Source organism: Lactuca virosa, chromosome 9 (genome assembly GCF_052849685.1).
Source record: "Lactuca virosa cultivar CGN04683 chromosome 9, Lactuca_virosa_CGN04683_v6, whole genome shotgun sequence".
Lineage (NCBI taxonomy): Eukaryota > Viridiplantae > Streptophyta > Magnoliopsida > Asterales > Asteraceae > Lactuca > Lactuca virosa.
In genome coordinates this window covers 228,882,443-228,896,784 of record NC_136434.1, presented here as the reverse complement: position 1 = coordinate 228,896,784, position 14,342 = coordinate 228,882,443, and the positions used below count along the sequence as shown (strand labels likewise).

At 35.7% G+C, this 14,342-nt stretch overlaps 2 protein-coding genes across 2 annotated transcripts; both read left to right on the top strand.

Annotated features, from left to right (window-relative positions):
- Positions 1-340: 340 nt before the first annotated feature.
- Positions 341-733, top strand: LOC145140378 (uncharacterized). Its single transcript, XM_079073889.1, has one exon. It carries the CDS (start codon positions 341-343, stop codon positions 731-733), a length of 393 nt encoding a protein of 130 aa, XP_078930015.1.
- A 5,172-nt stretch (positions 734-5,905) lies between these two features.
- LOC145137597 (zinc finger (Ran-binding) family protein) lies at positions 5,906-9,255 on the top strand. The gene is made up of 5 exons (XM_079071725.1): positions 5,906-6,796; positions 6,900-7,017; positions 7,086-7,438; positions 7,517-7,615; positions 7,860-9,255. Exons 1-5 carry the CDS (start codon positions 6,198-6,200, stop codon positions 8,851-8,853), a joined length of 2,163 nt encoding a protein of 720 aa, XP_078927851.1. The 5' UTR covers positions 5,906-6,197; the 3' UTR covers positions 8,854-9,255.
- The last annotated feature ends 5,087 nt before the right edge of the window (positions 9,256-14,342 follow it).

Here is a 14,342-nt window from a genome sequence, read left to right as displayed (position 1 = left end):
ACCTTTAACAGTACCCATGGGCAAATAGGAAGACATCACCATGGATTTTTTGACCAAATTACCTAGAACGAAGGAAGGTCACGACATGATTTGGGTAATCATTGACTAATTTAAAAAGAGTGTGCATTTCATAGCAGCCAATGAGAGATTATATATGGATAAGCTTGCAAAAGTTTACGTGAAAGAGATAGTGAAAGCTCACGGTGTTCCCTTGACAATTGTGTCAGACCATGACAATTGTTTTAATCCTCGGTTTTGGAGGAGTCTACATGAAGAGATGGGTACAAAACCATGTTTGAGTACTGCTTACCATCCATAGACTGATGGTAAAAGCGAGAGAATGATTCAAGCACTGGAAGATATGTTACGAGCTTGTGCATTGGAGTTTATGGGTAACTGGGATGAGTATCTATCATTGGTGGAATTTTCCTTCAATAACAGTTACCATTCGAGCATTAAGATAACACCTTATCAAGAACTGTACAAACATAAGTGGCGTATGCCATCTTGTTGGCTTGAAGCCAGAGAGAAGCAGTTTATGGATCTCGAGATTGTCCACCAGACTGTTGAGAAGTTGAAAGTGCTTAGAGAAAGGATGCTAGCAACTCAAAATCATCAAAAGAGCTATGAAAATAAGAAGCGACAACCTATTACATTTAAAATCGGAGACCAAGTGTTGCTTAAAGCCTCTCCATGGAAGGGACTTATCAGATTTAGGAAACGAGGAAGCTGAGTCTAAGATTCATTAGACCATTCAAAGTTCTTCAAAGAATTGGAAACCAAGATTACAAGATGGAATTACCAGAAGAACTGGAAGGTATTCATAACACATTTCATGTGTGTTATTTGAGGAAGTTCACGAGAGAAGTTCCCGATGTGATTCCACTTTCGGAGATGAGGATTCATGAGAACAAGAGGTTTATTGAAGAGACCGAAGTGATTATTGACTGAAATACGAAGAAGTTACGACCTAAGATGGTTGATTTTTAGTCGAAACAATCTAATGAGAATCAAAGATCTCGTTAATAGGAGTCCATCGATATAAAGACAGTCGAGAACGGACGTTGAACGAGAGAGTTATGAATTTTTAATGGACTTTAACAGTCTAAGCCTGTTAAAAATATAACTTTAAAAATAAATTGAAAATTAGCTAACAGAGTCTAAATGAAAGTTGTAGGTCTCGTCGATAGCTACATGTGGATATAAAACGCGTCGAAAACAGAGCTCATATGAAGAAAATATGAGTTTTCTAAGACTTTATAGAAATCCGCACGGAACCATGCGAACATACAAGATATGCAGCGTACTTCTAACATCCACCTAAATCTTGACACATGACACCATGTAGAGAATGACATGTCAGCACCCTGACCATTTGCACGGCGTGTGTGACGCATATCTTTTTCGGCTATAAATACCCACCTCCGTATATACTTCTCATATTTCACCCCTACAACTCAATCCCCCGAGTTCTCTCTACATTAGATCCAAATTTCCTTAATTTCTAGTATATTGGAGAAGCCCTACGACCCCTGAGTGCCTGACAAGTAGTAGCCTTTGAGTAGAAGCGTTGTCAATGCAATTTCCAAATTTTGTCTTGGGAATTTCTGTAAGTTAATTTACACTCTATATTATTTTAATGTTATTTATATTTAAATTCATAGTCGTTGTTATGAATTTATAAATAAGATTTGTCAGTTAATCCAACATCATAATACTGATTGATCTACTTACGAAGATGATGTCTAGGCTGGATTTAGTGAGGTGTTTAAAGTGGTATTTCCACACAGTATACGCTGTATACCAAACATACCCTACCTCCAATATGATCCTACCTGGTTGTCCCTTATCAGCTATAGACCAAAAGACATGAGACATTGGGATTATTGAGGAATCTACACTATCATTAGTCATAAGTAATATTAGACTAAGACTTAGTGATAACTATACTAGGTTACATCAAAGGAAAGGCTAAGTGCTGAAATGAAGCATGTTCCAACTTTTCACTCATCCACTTTATCAAGTGAGTACATAGATACCTTCAACTTACATATAGATATAAAGTATCTAGATGATTAAATGCTATGTGTGCCTATTATCTGAATTACCTGATATATGTGTTAGATAAATTATATGATTTTACTTGATTTAATCATATATATATTTTCTTATATATTTATATAAAATATATTGGGTGGTGATGGGTGATAAAATGATGAGATGATGATGAGAGGACTTGAATATTGATGAACCAGTCGTCTAGAAAAGTATAGATGATGACCACAGACTATTCTAGACAGTCCAGTGGAACATTGGCAGACTTGCAACTTGTAGGTGTTAATGAAATATTTGTTCATTTTATGTACTCTATCCCCATATGGTTGCCTTATTGACACATATTGCTATAGGAGTCCCTAAAGCAGTATTGTCTACCCGTTGATGATGATGATCCTTAGGATAGGCCCTTGAGATCAGTATTTTAGGATTAGTATATGTGAATAACGGGAATGGGTAATCGGGTAAAAGATTTGATGTGAAATATATAATTAAAGAACTTAATTATTGTAGGTTGAAAACCCTATGTGCTCACCAGACCCCCAAGCTTGACCTACTCAGTTTCTTTGTATAACAGGTAGCGGTACGGAGACACTTGGATGATGAGTGATTTGAGGAGTTTGTTGGCCGTTAGTATAATAAGATGTTGTAAAGCCTATTAAGACTTTTTTTTCTTCTTATGTCTCTGTATCGACGATGACATCTCATGGTCTTAAATATAAATGATATACATTTCGTCGGAATTGCTTTGATAATAATATTATCATGTTTGGGAACAAATTCCGTATTAAGTTTTATACTCCAAAATAAATAAATCATAAATAAAAAGCTTTAAATTGACTGTAAAAAATGTGGATGTCACACATGTGAAAGATTGTTAGACCTCGTCCATACTGATGTATGTAGTCCTTTCAGAACCACCATAAGGGATCTTAATCGCTAGTACGTGATGTTTACTGATGATTATAATAGAGTTTATGTGAAAAAAATCCGTTGTACAAATCTTAATCTTGTAACCTAAAAAACCCATCACTTATTTCCTTTAGGCTTACATTTTTGGTAAAAGCAATGGCTAACCATTGGGATTAGGGATCATGACCACCTAGTTCCTAGATCGATGATAGGAGACCCATTTAAGTAGACGTTAAAAAGGATATACCCCTCTTCCTAGTGATATAAATATGGGTGAACCACCTTCTCTAACAACTTGAGAGGAGACCTCTCAAGTGTCCATTGCTAGTTTGTAAGATTAGACTTATTAAGATTGACATGGGTTTGAGATAGTAGCATGCATTGCATTTTATATATGATTTGATTTCCAGACGTACCTATTTTTGGAAAAGTATAAACTTATTGTATATTGATTTGAAACTCAAAGTGTTTATCATGTTTTAAAAATAATTTTTGGAGGTTTAATTCAAGTAAGTAGATTGATATCTCTTAATCTAAATGAATCAACCTCAGGTAGCTCACTAGACAATTCTATTTTCTTAACTTATTTTGATGTGTATTTAGATTGCAGAACCTAGTTTAGGTTAGGGATTAGCTTGGACTTTTAGAAGGCCGCAGATTGTGTGGTAAACTTGAACCTTGTTTTGATATGTATATTGTTAACAACATCGATAGTTTTCAACTTTAACTAAGTTTACTATTTTGGGACCAATGTAATTTTCTGCAAACCTAATTTTTGAATATTTTTGGAAATCCTTAACAAAAGAATTTCATAAGTATGATTTCAAATAAGCCCTAACGAGGGGTATTACACAATATACACGTGACTTACCCCAAAGCCAAGAATCTTGAATCTTGTTGAGGTGTAATGGTGTAATGCAATCTCTTGAAATATAACTTTGTCAAAGTTTATATGCAACGTGCTTACAAGGTAATATTTAGTACTTGGATATTTAAATACATTATTTCTTATATATTAATTTTTATTAGTTTCTTATAATATATAATTATAAGAAAAAGGGCCTTAGGCGAACATAGCTATTTGTATGCAAAATCTTCTATAGAGAGGTTCCGACCTTACTGACTTCCATGAGATCAAAGTTGGTAATGGGAAAGTACTAGATTCTGGTTTGATATTTGAGTGGGAATACTCCTCCATGTCAACAATTTCCTAGAGGTTTTACGCTGTGGTCATTACTATTTTTTTGGGTAGTTTGTAAGTTTCACAATTATCTTGCGTTTGGAACGGTTAAACATGGATACTCGACTATTTTTTATGACATAGTTTCTTGGTCTTTTTTATGAATTTTTAATATGAGTAAAAATTGTAAGTTGAACTAGGTTGGTTGGTTGCACAGCATGACCTTAGCTACTATGTCTTTGTAATTTTTATTTTGCCGCTAGCTCATTGCTAATCGCTTAAAATATTCTAGTTGTTTCAAAAAAAACCAAACATATTTTCAAGATATAAAAATTATGGTATTTTATAAAAAATAGGCATAATTTTAGAACTTAGACATAATCACACGTCAAATCATTCATTGTATGTTGAAGAAAAATACATGATATATCTTCTCTTAAAATAAGTTCACTTTAAATGAAAAACCTTGAATGTGACTTAAAAATATACAATATTTTATAAAGGTTTTTGGTAGGTTAAATAGATTTTCACCAAACAAATTGTAATAGTTTATTGATATCCCTATAGAAACAACTACATACCACATTTGCATATGTCCAACCTTGTCCATGACTTATATCTAAAATTCAAGTTTATTGATTTTTTTCCTACTTAAGCCTTTTTATTCACATATCGTTCACACCAATAAGTGTAAGTAAGCCTTTTTATTCACATATTGTTCACACAAATAAGTGCAAGGAAGCATTGTTCAAAGATTATATTCTATCATTGCAATCTCTAACCTTAATTCCCGTAAAAAGTTTTATCATAACCTTAATTCCCGTAAAAAGTTTTAGGCACAACAATTTTGTAAAATTTTTGGACAAATAATTTATGGCATTGACTTTTTCAATATCAATATTGCATTTCGTAAATTATCTTATAGCAAAATATGCCTAAATATATGAGTGCAAACAATGACGGAACCAGAAACTTTCAATAGTAGTGACACAAAAAAAAATTCCAATATTTATTTATGTTGGACCTAATAGTAGTTGCATAATAGTTTTTGTAGTTGCACAAAAATACAAAAAAAAAAAAAAAATACTCTTCAGAGACGAATTCGAGTAGTGGCGTGGGACCCCGGGACACATACATTCTGCCACTTAATGCAAATGATATTAAAATTATAACAAAATATTAATCTTTGTAGAGTACTTCAAATTGGTTAAATTTTGTTTAAAACATTGTTGATAACCCAAATAGACATGCATATTTAGACCGATAGTCCTAACGGTCTAAACTTTCAGACATAAGAGAGTGTCGTGACATGAAAACCTAGAATTACCTTCACTCATAAACAAAGAACCACAATTTTTACGTTTTTTGCAACCTAAAACTCATTTCAACCAACTCAAAAGTCTATCAAATTATCGATCCATCGATGGGAGTTTGCCAAACACATACAGTCATACACCAATATCGTTCGGAATTGGAACCATTATTTTGAATTAAGCTCTTTTCTTTTGAGTGTGATAACACTATCCCAACCATCATCTTTTTATACTATTTTCAGAAGGATAAAATGGTCCAAATGCTCACACTCCTATTTATGAACCATGCACTTCCAACCTAACTCGGCCATTTATGAAATCCCCAAATTCCAACCTAACTCAGACATTTATGAAATCAACCAACTCCTACCTACAACCTATCTAAACAACTCTTTATGAATCTGAACTAAAAAGTTGACCCCAAAATCAAAACGGAAAAACCCGAAAGAGAACGAAAAGATTGCAAGACCGAATTGGTCTAGAACAAGATCTGAAAAAAAAAACGGATTATTCCAAAATCGATGTCTTAACCCAGTATTGGGTTGGGTTGACCACTGTTTGTGATATTTCACATTGGGCTGCAAACCAAAGCCCATCGATCAAATGAACAACACCTCTGGTCTGGCGGGTGGCCCCTGCCCCCTGCTGGCCTGCTATACAACTTTCAGGCTCGGGGGTTTAAGCTTCTTCACCATCATCGCCGATGGAGGTTTAACCTTTCATTTCCGACGAATGAAATGGGTTTATCTCACCTCATCTATTTCCGACGCCTCTTTCCTCGAAACCCTTGTCTCCACAAAACCATTTTCATCAGTCAACTGATTGTGAAGCCCTTCTCTTCCAGCCCATCCACTCCAGACCAAACAAATCCAAAACCAACTTCCCTCTCTGCGCGCATGAGCTTTGTATTCGATCAAATAGATGCCATTGAGAAAGAACGTTCCGAAAAAGACGAAACCCTACAACGAATCCGATCTTGGCGTGAATCCAAGAAAGAAAAGCAACCCATCATCGAACATGAAGAGACTGCGAAACACGCCGACGATGTTACCGTTTCTGGGGTTAAGGAGAAAGGGTTGATGACCAGAGGAGTGGAATTGGTCCATCCATGGCCGGAGTGGATTGAATTGATGGAGAGGTTAGTTCAGCAGAACTATTTTGATTGTAGAAGAAAAGACGAAGATAAAATGATTTCGGATTCAGGGTTTGGTGATGCTGATGCTGATGGTGGTTTTATGGCGGAGGTAATGGAGGAAGGTTTTGATTTCACTAGAGATTGGAAGACTGTTCAGACTGCTGGTCTTAATTTTGGCAAAGATAGGTTTGATATCTTGAGGTCAGTTAGGGTTCTATGCCATTTCTGTATATCAAACTTCTTTTTCATTTTTTCCATTCATTATTTACTACTTTTGAGATTTTAAGGTGGAAATTTATTTCAGGTCGTTACCAAGACAAGATATTCAACTTTTAGTTGGGTATGGATGCCCTAGTGCAGACAAGAAGGTTGTCTTCTCTGCAAAGTTGTTGAGGAAACATGTTCATCTTGATGAAGGAGATGTAAGTTATATACCCATTTAAGTACCAATAATACACTATTAATAGCAATGTGCTTATTTGTATTTCAGGTTTGTAGTTCATGTAGCTTAAGGAGTTCTTGTGAACGTGCATATTTGCTTACAAATAAAGAAGATGAGGCAAGAACCATTGACATTATGCGTGTTTTGATGACATATGGATTTGATCCTGTAAATGGATCAGTTGTCAACGACTCACTTTTAAAGAAGAAGAAAGTGAAGATGGCTATTAGAAAATTGCTTCATGAAGTGGTGAAATTGAGTGGAATCCCAATAGATCCAAATCTTCCACCACCTATCATCAAAAGGCCTTCTCCTAAGGTGAAGCAAACACCACCTCCTCCTAGGAAACGAGTGGGGCGTGATGATGTTGAGATGAAAAAGGGCGATTGGCTTTGTCCAAAGTAAGTACATTTTATATCATTTTACTTTCAGTCTTTTTTGTTATTATGATATTGTATTTTGAAAAATGTACATTTCAGGTGTGACTTCATGAATTTTGCAAAGAACACTGTGTGTTTACAGTGTGATGCCAAGCGTCCAAAGAGACAACTGCTTCCAGGCGAATGGGAATGTCCTGAGTATGTTGCATTCTTCGCCTGTTTTCAAATTATGCTTTTCTATGGACATTGAAAATAGGGTTATATGTGTATTTATGTAACAATGTTTCACCTTTTTCTCAGTTTATGCAACAAAGTGGTTTTTTGTATAATATATGCAACAATTTTTCCGTTTTAGGACCAAAAGATGAACTACTGTAAAAAATAAAGTACATTTATGCACTTTCACATTTTCACTTATGTCACCATTTGTTCTACTTTCCAGGTGTCAATTCTTGAATTACAGGAGGAATATGGCGTGTTTCCACTGTGAATGCAAGCGGCCAAAAGATGAATTTACAGAAAATCAAATGCAAGAAAGGGAACGTGGGCCCGGGCCAAGGGCAAAAATGGACAACAACACTCCTTCAAGAAAAGAAGTCTCCGATGCATGGAACTTTGATTTTGATGAAAATGAATCTGATGGAGCTGAAGTTTCTGCTTTTGAGTATGCAGATTCCCGAAAGCTAGATGAAGAATATATGACACGGTCTCGTGACACTTCATTCCAGAACAGGCTGCCTTTAAGGCCTCCGGAATCGGAATACGCGGATTCCAGTCCCAAGAGGCCGGGAGTCGGATTTGATGATTTCGATGACGAGGAAGACGATGATGTCAATAGTTACGAGTTGGATACTAACCGGTTACCCAACAGTTCTTCGGTTAACTTTTCCGACCTTGACGTTGATTCCGATTCCGATCCCGAAGATAGCGACGGGAATCGGAATCAGAATCGGGATCGGAATCGGAATCGGAAACATGATGGGGTGGATTTCAATTCCGATGAAGATCTTCCGGTTCATCGAAACTGGAAATCTAGTCATGTTGCTAATTCTGGACACGGAAGTAGACGTAAAGATTCCGATCTTAGTTCCGGTGATGAAGACTTGAGTGATGATGATTTCCCACCTACACGGAATAAGGGAGGGAGAAATACAAGGTCAAATGATTATCGAAAAGGGAAAGATGAGTTTTTGAATGAGAGAGATGATAGATCAAGAGGAAAAAAAGCAATTCCTGATAGAAGAAGACAAAGTCCTTTTTCCAAAATTGCAGGATCAAGGCGAGATGGGCATGGAAATGAGGGTGGTGGGTCACGAGATTTTAAGAGCCGAAGAACAGAAAACATTGGTGGTGATAAACAGAAGAATCGGAGGGATTCTGGAGACAGTTATATGGATCATGAAAGATTTAGTAGGCCGAGGGTGAATGTCAGGTGATTGGATATGGTTATGGACATGTATGTGAGTGATGTTTTTACGTATCACAAATCCCATGTGGTTTGGTTTCTCCATTTTATAGGTCTAAGAAATGAGAGGTTATAGATAGGTGGAGAAAAGGAGAACGAGTTCCGGGGTTAAAAGACGAAAATCAGAGGTTGATTTTTTGATTTCTTACTATGTGAGATTTTTTGTTTGGGGTAAAAAGTTGAATTTTGATGAAAAGTGACAATGTAAGATTCGTTGGTTTTTCGTTTGTATTATTATGATACGTGAAATAAATATAGGTATTTGAAGGAAATAATAGTATTACTACGATGGAGGTTTTAGGTTCTTATTGTAAAAGAATAATTGCAAGGGTGGATTTTAAATATGTTAAAATGGGGAGCAAAGTTGTCAAAATCTAGATGTTATCTAAGATCGTTTTATATTTTGCTAGATTGTGATTGTAAGGTTGAATCGGGATCGGAAGATCTTACCAAATGAACCAGTCTCTTGACTTTTTTATTGCAATATTTTGTTTATGTAGTATTCGTTATAACTTTATATTGATTCAGACATTAACAACATTAACAGTGAAATCAACTTTAACATTTTAAACATGAATCATAATTTTAGTTGTCGGAAACCTCACAAATTTGAAAGAAAACATCCTAAGCAAAATATGAAACAACATCAATGTATTTATGTACAACTAAAGAAATGACATCATAGAGGAAATAACATAAATGTTATGATGTTTGGCCTAATTCAAGATGAACAGATTAAATTATGATGTGCTAAGAGACTTCTTGCGACCTTCTCGATTTTAAGTTGATGATTTTTGAGGATCGTCTATATTAAAGATTAAAAAGGTGGCATTGGATTGTATTAACATCTATCAATCCTTATGAGGTTATAAGAATAAATCATAGCTCCCAAAACAAAATTTAAATCAGGACGATAATCAATAGGAAAACCCTAAACAATTTCCGATTATTCTCTCTCTATCTTAGAGCGCATTGTCATTTCAATCCCAACATCTCAATCATTTTGACAGATTCCCGCAACAATTCTAACCTAATTAGAACCAAAGTACCCCAATGAACGTGATGTTTGATTGAAATTTTGAGCAGAGAATCGATAATTTTATTAGAAATCAACACAGATAAGAAATAGATAATCCAAAACAATAAGATCTACCTCAATCATCAACTCTTCATTAACAGAAATTCAGTAGACAACCGATAAGAGCTAAAACTAAAACAAAAATCTCGTTCTATTAATTATCTGCTACCGATTTATCAAATAATGAGTGCAAATTCATAGAAATTGACATTCTCGACACACATACAGAGGACCTGGAGAGAAATAAACAATCCAAGCACATAAATCGAAAACGCTATGAAGAACTATCCGAGCAGAAATCGAGAGAAAAATAGAACATCATTTATCAAATAATAAATGCGATCGAGGACCATTAAACCATTACCGAACATTAACTACAGAAAATCGAGAGACATAATCTAAACTACAGTAAGCTAAACGGAGTTTGACATTTAACTCAAGAGAAATAGAGTAACTCACATAGATGAACAAGAAATGAAGGAAATGATTACTAAAGCTAGTGATTATGCTTTAGGAAATTTGAAAATTGAGTAATCTAACTCAAATAAACGAACTTTTTGAAAAAAATAAACAGTGTTTTTTAATTTCTGTAAAATGACTTCTGTGTAGAGAACATGACATTATGGTTTTATATGTTTTTTGCGTTATTTGTTGTTGTTTATTTATCGTTTTATATAATATTTACATATTGCAAAAAACAACAGTGCTTGAAATCTTTAAATGTACCAAAAGTAATAATGACATAAACTTAAATATGTTTTAAATAATACTACAACGTTCAAATGGAACCCTATATTATCTTCGTACCACAAAAAAATTCCACCAATCGTTTGCGATATGATATGGCCAAAGTTTCGGTTGAACCATTTATCCTATATGATTTCCTTGCGATCAACATCTTTGTGAACCAACACAAAAACACCCCAAAATCCTCTTACAGTCAGACTGTTGTGGTACGTCTGCGCCCTTTTCAATGGTGATTTTGAAACTCTTAAGGGGGATTACATTAGTGGGTTTGGTATCCACTAGGAGTTTGTCAATACGGGCTAGCATAACTATAAACCAAGACGCATTTCCTGAAAAATAATGTTCTGCCCAATGACTATCATATATCGTCATTTTGAATGTCGTGAAATCAAACACCTAAAAACCAGTGAACATTCGATATATTGATAGGGATGTAAAGCTGCACAAAAGGTTGGAATTAAGTAATCATAAAATAAGATTATATTATAAATGTCTATTACGTAGGTAATGTAATCGAAACACAATTATACAACCATACTGGGTAAATGGATCCATCAACCATATTACCCCGGTCATATGCATCTGAAAGTTGTCGGCAAAAACATTCACCTAATATTATCCAGTTTACGCTCTATCAAAAATAAGATCCACATCATGATGTGCTTCCAATCAACACATGTATATACTAAAGTAAGTATTTTTGTGACAACCACACGTAAATTTCCATCTAACTACCGTTAGGATATAGTAGGGAAAAATAAATGTAATAACTTAGTATTATAATATTTGATTTATGAATAAATAAAATCAAATATACTACTACATTTAGAAATAATTCGACGATTAGACTAAAAAATAAGCATCCAAAAAGTTGTAGTGTCTTTTAAAACGATTAATGTATTCGGAAAGTACTCGTCGACGTGATTCCAATGATATAAAATTTGTAAAAATCCGACTCCGATTGGAGGAGTTATGATTTTTGTAAAAAAATAAAATCAACCACGTAAATAATTATTATGACGTCGAAACGGTACATCAAGATTGGTTAAGTTTTGACTAAAGTTATATAAAGGATAATTGTAGTACTCATCGAGATAAGAACTTTAGGAAAAAAAGAATGCTGAAAACGGGATCCGTATGAGAGAGATATGATTTTTGTAAAAACATTTATTTTTACCCCCATTAGGAAAAAGGATGAAAGTCAAAACTAGCCTAAACAACCTAAAGGAAAGTTGTAGTACTAGTTGAGTTCATCATATAGATATAAAGAGGGTAAAGATCGGAGCTCGTATGCATAAGATATAGATTTTGCAAAACTCTTTTCTTTGCACGCGAGGTGAGCGTCATTGCGCGACATGTACCTGACACCATATTCGATCGGATTGCCAGTGACATGGCCCAGGGAGAGAGTGACATGTGACGACTTCCTGATGGATCCATGATGATCACGTGCGACGAGCATAGATATTTATGTTGCGCCCACGCCATAACCCTAACTATAAATAGCAGCGTCTGCAACCTCATTCTACACCCTCAAAATTCTTTCTCTCGTTCTCTATGGAGTTGCTGCAATCCAGAGGTGCCCTGGAGTCCCGATCCAGAATCAACCCTACACCAGCAGTATCATGCATCGAGGGTGAGTTCACGACCCTACTTTTACAGTTTTAAAAGATTTTAGGGGGGGGGGGGCGGGGGTACATGCTTATCAAACCGCTTTATCAAAATATATAAGTAGTGTTTATATATATACACATGAAATGATAGGATAATATGCCGGTAGAAATCCTGCCTATTAAGCTATGATATTATGCCTAATCGTGATGCTACTCAATATGCTAGGAAAAGATTACACCTAGATGTTATACTGATCGATTTCCAAGGATAACATAGTACCTAGAAGTAATGTTGTCCGAATCCTAGGATATGTATTATAGTTAACTGTTACTCTGCTCTAATATCATGTTATCTCAATAATCATAATTATTGTATATATATGGTAAAAGAATGTGTGTGTGTGTATATATATATATATATATATATATATATATATATATATATATATATATATATAAAGTGATAATTATGGAAGCAAACGTAAGAATAGGCAATATACTTAACTGTACCATAACCTATCAAAGAATATCTATAAAAGATAATTATTATATATAGGGTTAAGTATATATGAATAATTATGATATTAAAGAAAGACTAAGTAAGGAAAAGATAAAACGATAATCATACTTAATATTAAATAAACACGTGTTAGTGAGCTGTTATTCTTCATCCTTTAGCCTGACTAAATTTGGCAAACCCCGAACTTATAATCATTAATCTTGCAAGAGCAAGAAAGATATGTAGAGATCTATACACGGCTGACACCCTTACTTGCGAATGCTAGCTACAATCCCGATAGGATAACTTTCTTAAGTATAAAATTAATATTATTCGACGTCCGATGAAACTACCTGATCTTGAAACTTCCCTTGAGGAGATGTAAAGTCCTTATAAATCGGGAGGGTGGCTCATTTTCCCAAACCTTCAAGAGTTTCCTTGTACACTTCAAACTTAAAAGTAATAGACATACATGTATGTGAGTGATGTCGTAACACCCCGTTTATTTATTTAGTAAATAAATAAATTAATGAACATATAGTAGCCCTAAAATCAATAATTATATAGCACAGTGTTGGTCTCGAGGAGTTAATTGCTACTATTTTAGAAGTTGGGGGTTAAAAGTGTATGTCTCGGATTTATTTTGTAAGTATTTATGAAGGCAGGGACTAAATGGTAACTTCTGGGACTTCATTTGAAGAGATTTTAGAGGATAAGGGGGTTGTTTGGTAAATTAGGGATCGAATTTGAAAGGAATTTTGGAAGCATGGTTCAAATGGTAAATATCGGATTAAATTTGAAAATAAAAGTATGAGGAGGGGCTGAAGTTGAACATTTGGATCCAAGTTTAGAGGAGCACGGGTTATACCCGGCAACCTCTTTATCCCACTGTTTCATTGCAAAAACCCTAGCTCATCCTCAACCCTAAAAGCGTAACTCTCCAGCCGCCATGAGTTAAGTAGCCGCCACCACCTTGTGACTCCCTAGCTGCCATCTCCCTTCTCCTCGTTCTTTTCCTATCCGCCCAGGTTGTCATCCACTGCCGACGATGCTGTGAGCGACAAGGACCACCGAGACCGGATTTTTAAGATGTGAACGGCTTGTGCGGGCTGTGAACAACCGGAATAGCGTTGGGCGCGTTGACTTGATGCGTTGCTGTACCCGCTCGTTGTTCTTCTCCATTCTTCTCCGGTTGTATCTATCGGACGTTCGCCTTGCCGCCGCCGCCGTCGCTTAATTCTTCTCCCACCGTTCCAGTCGTCATCCGCCAACCCGAAGAGGCTGTTTTGGTGTGCTCGTGGGTCGAAAGCATGGGGGTGGGCTGTGGTTGCTGTTCGATTGTGAGGGCTCATTTGGCTAGTGAAAACCCGTGAAGAGCCACCATGGCGGCCAACCATGGTGGTTGCCGCCGTCAACGCCGATGTTGTCGTTTTTCGGTGGCATTACCGCCGCCGTAGGCCGCCAAGGGGTGGCTGGAGTTGCTTGCGACCTCATAACGGGTGTGTGTGTGTGCATGCATTCTT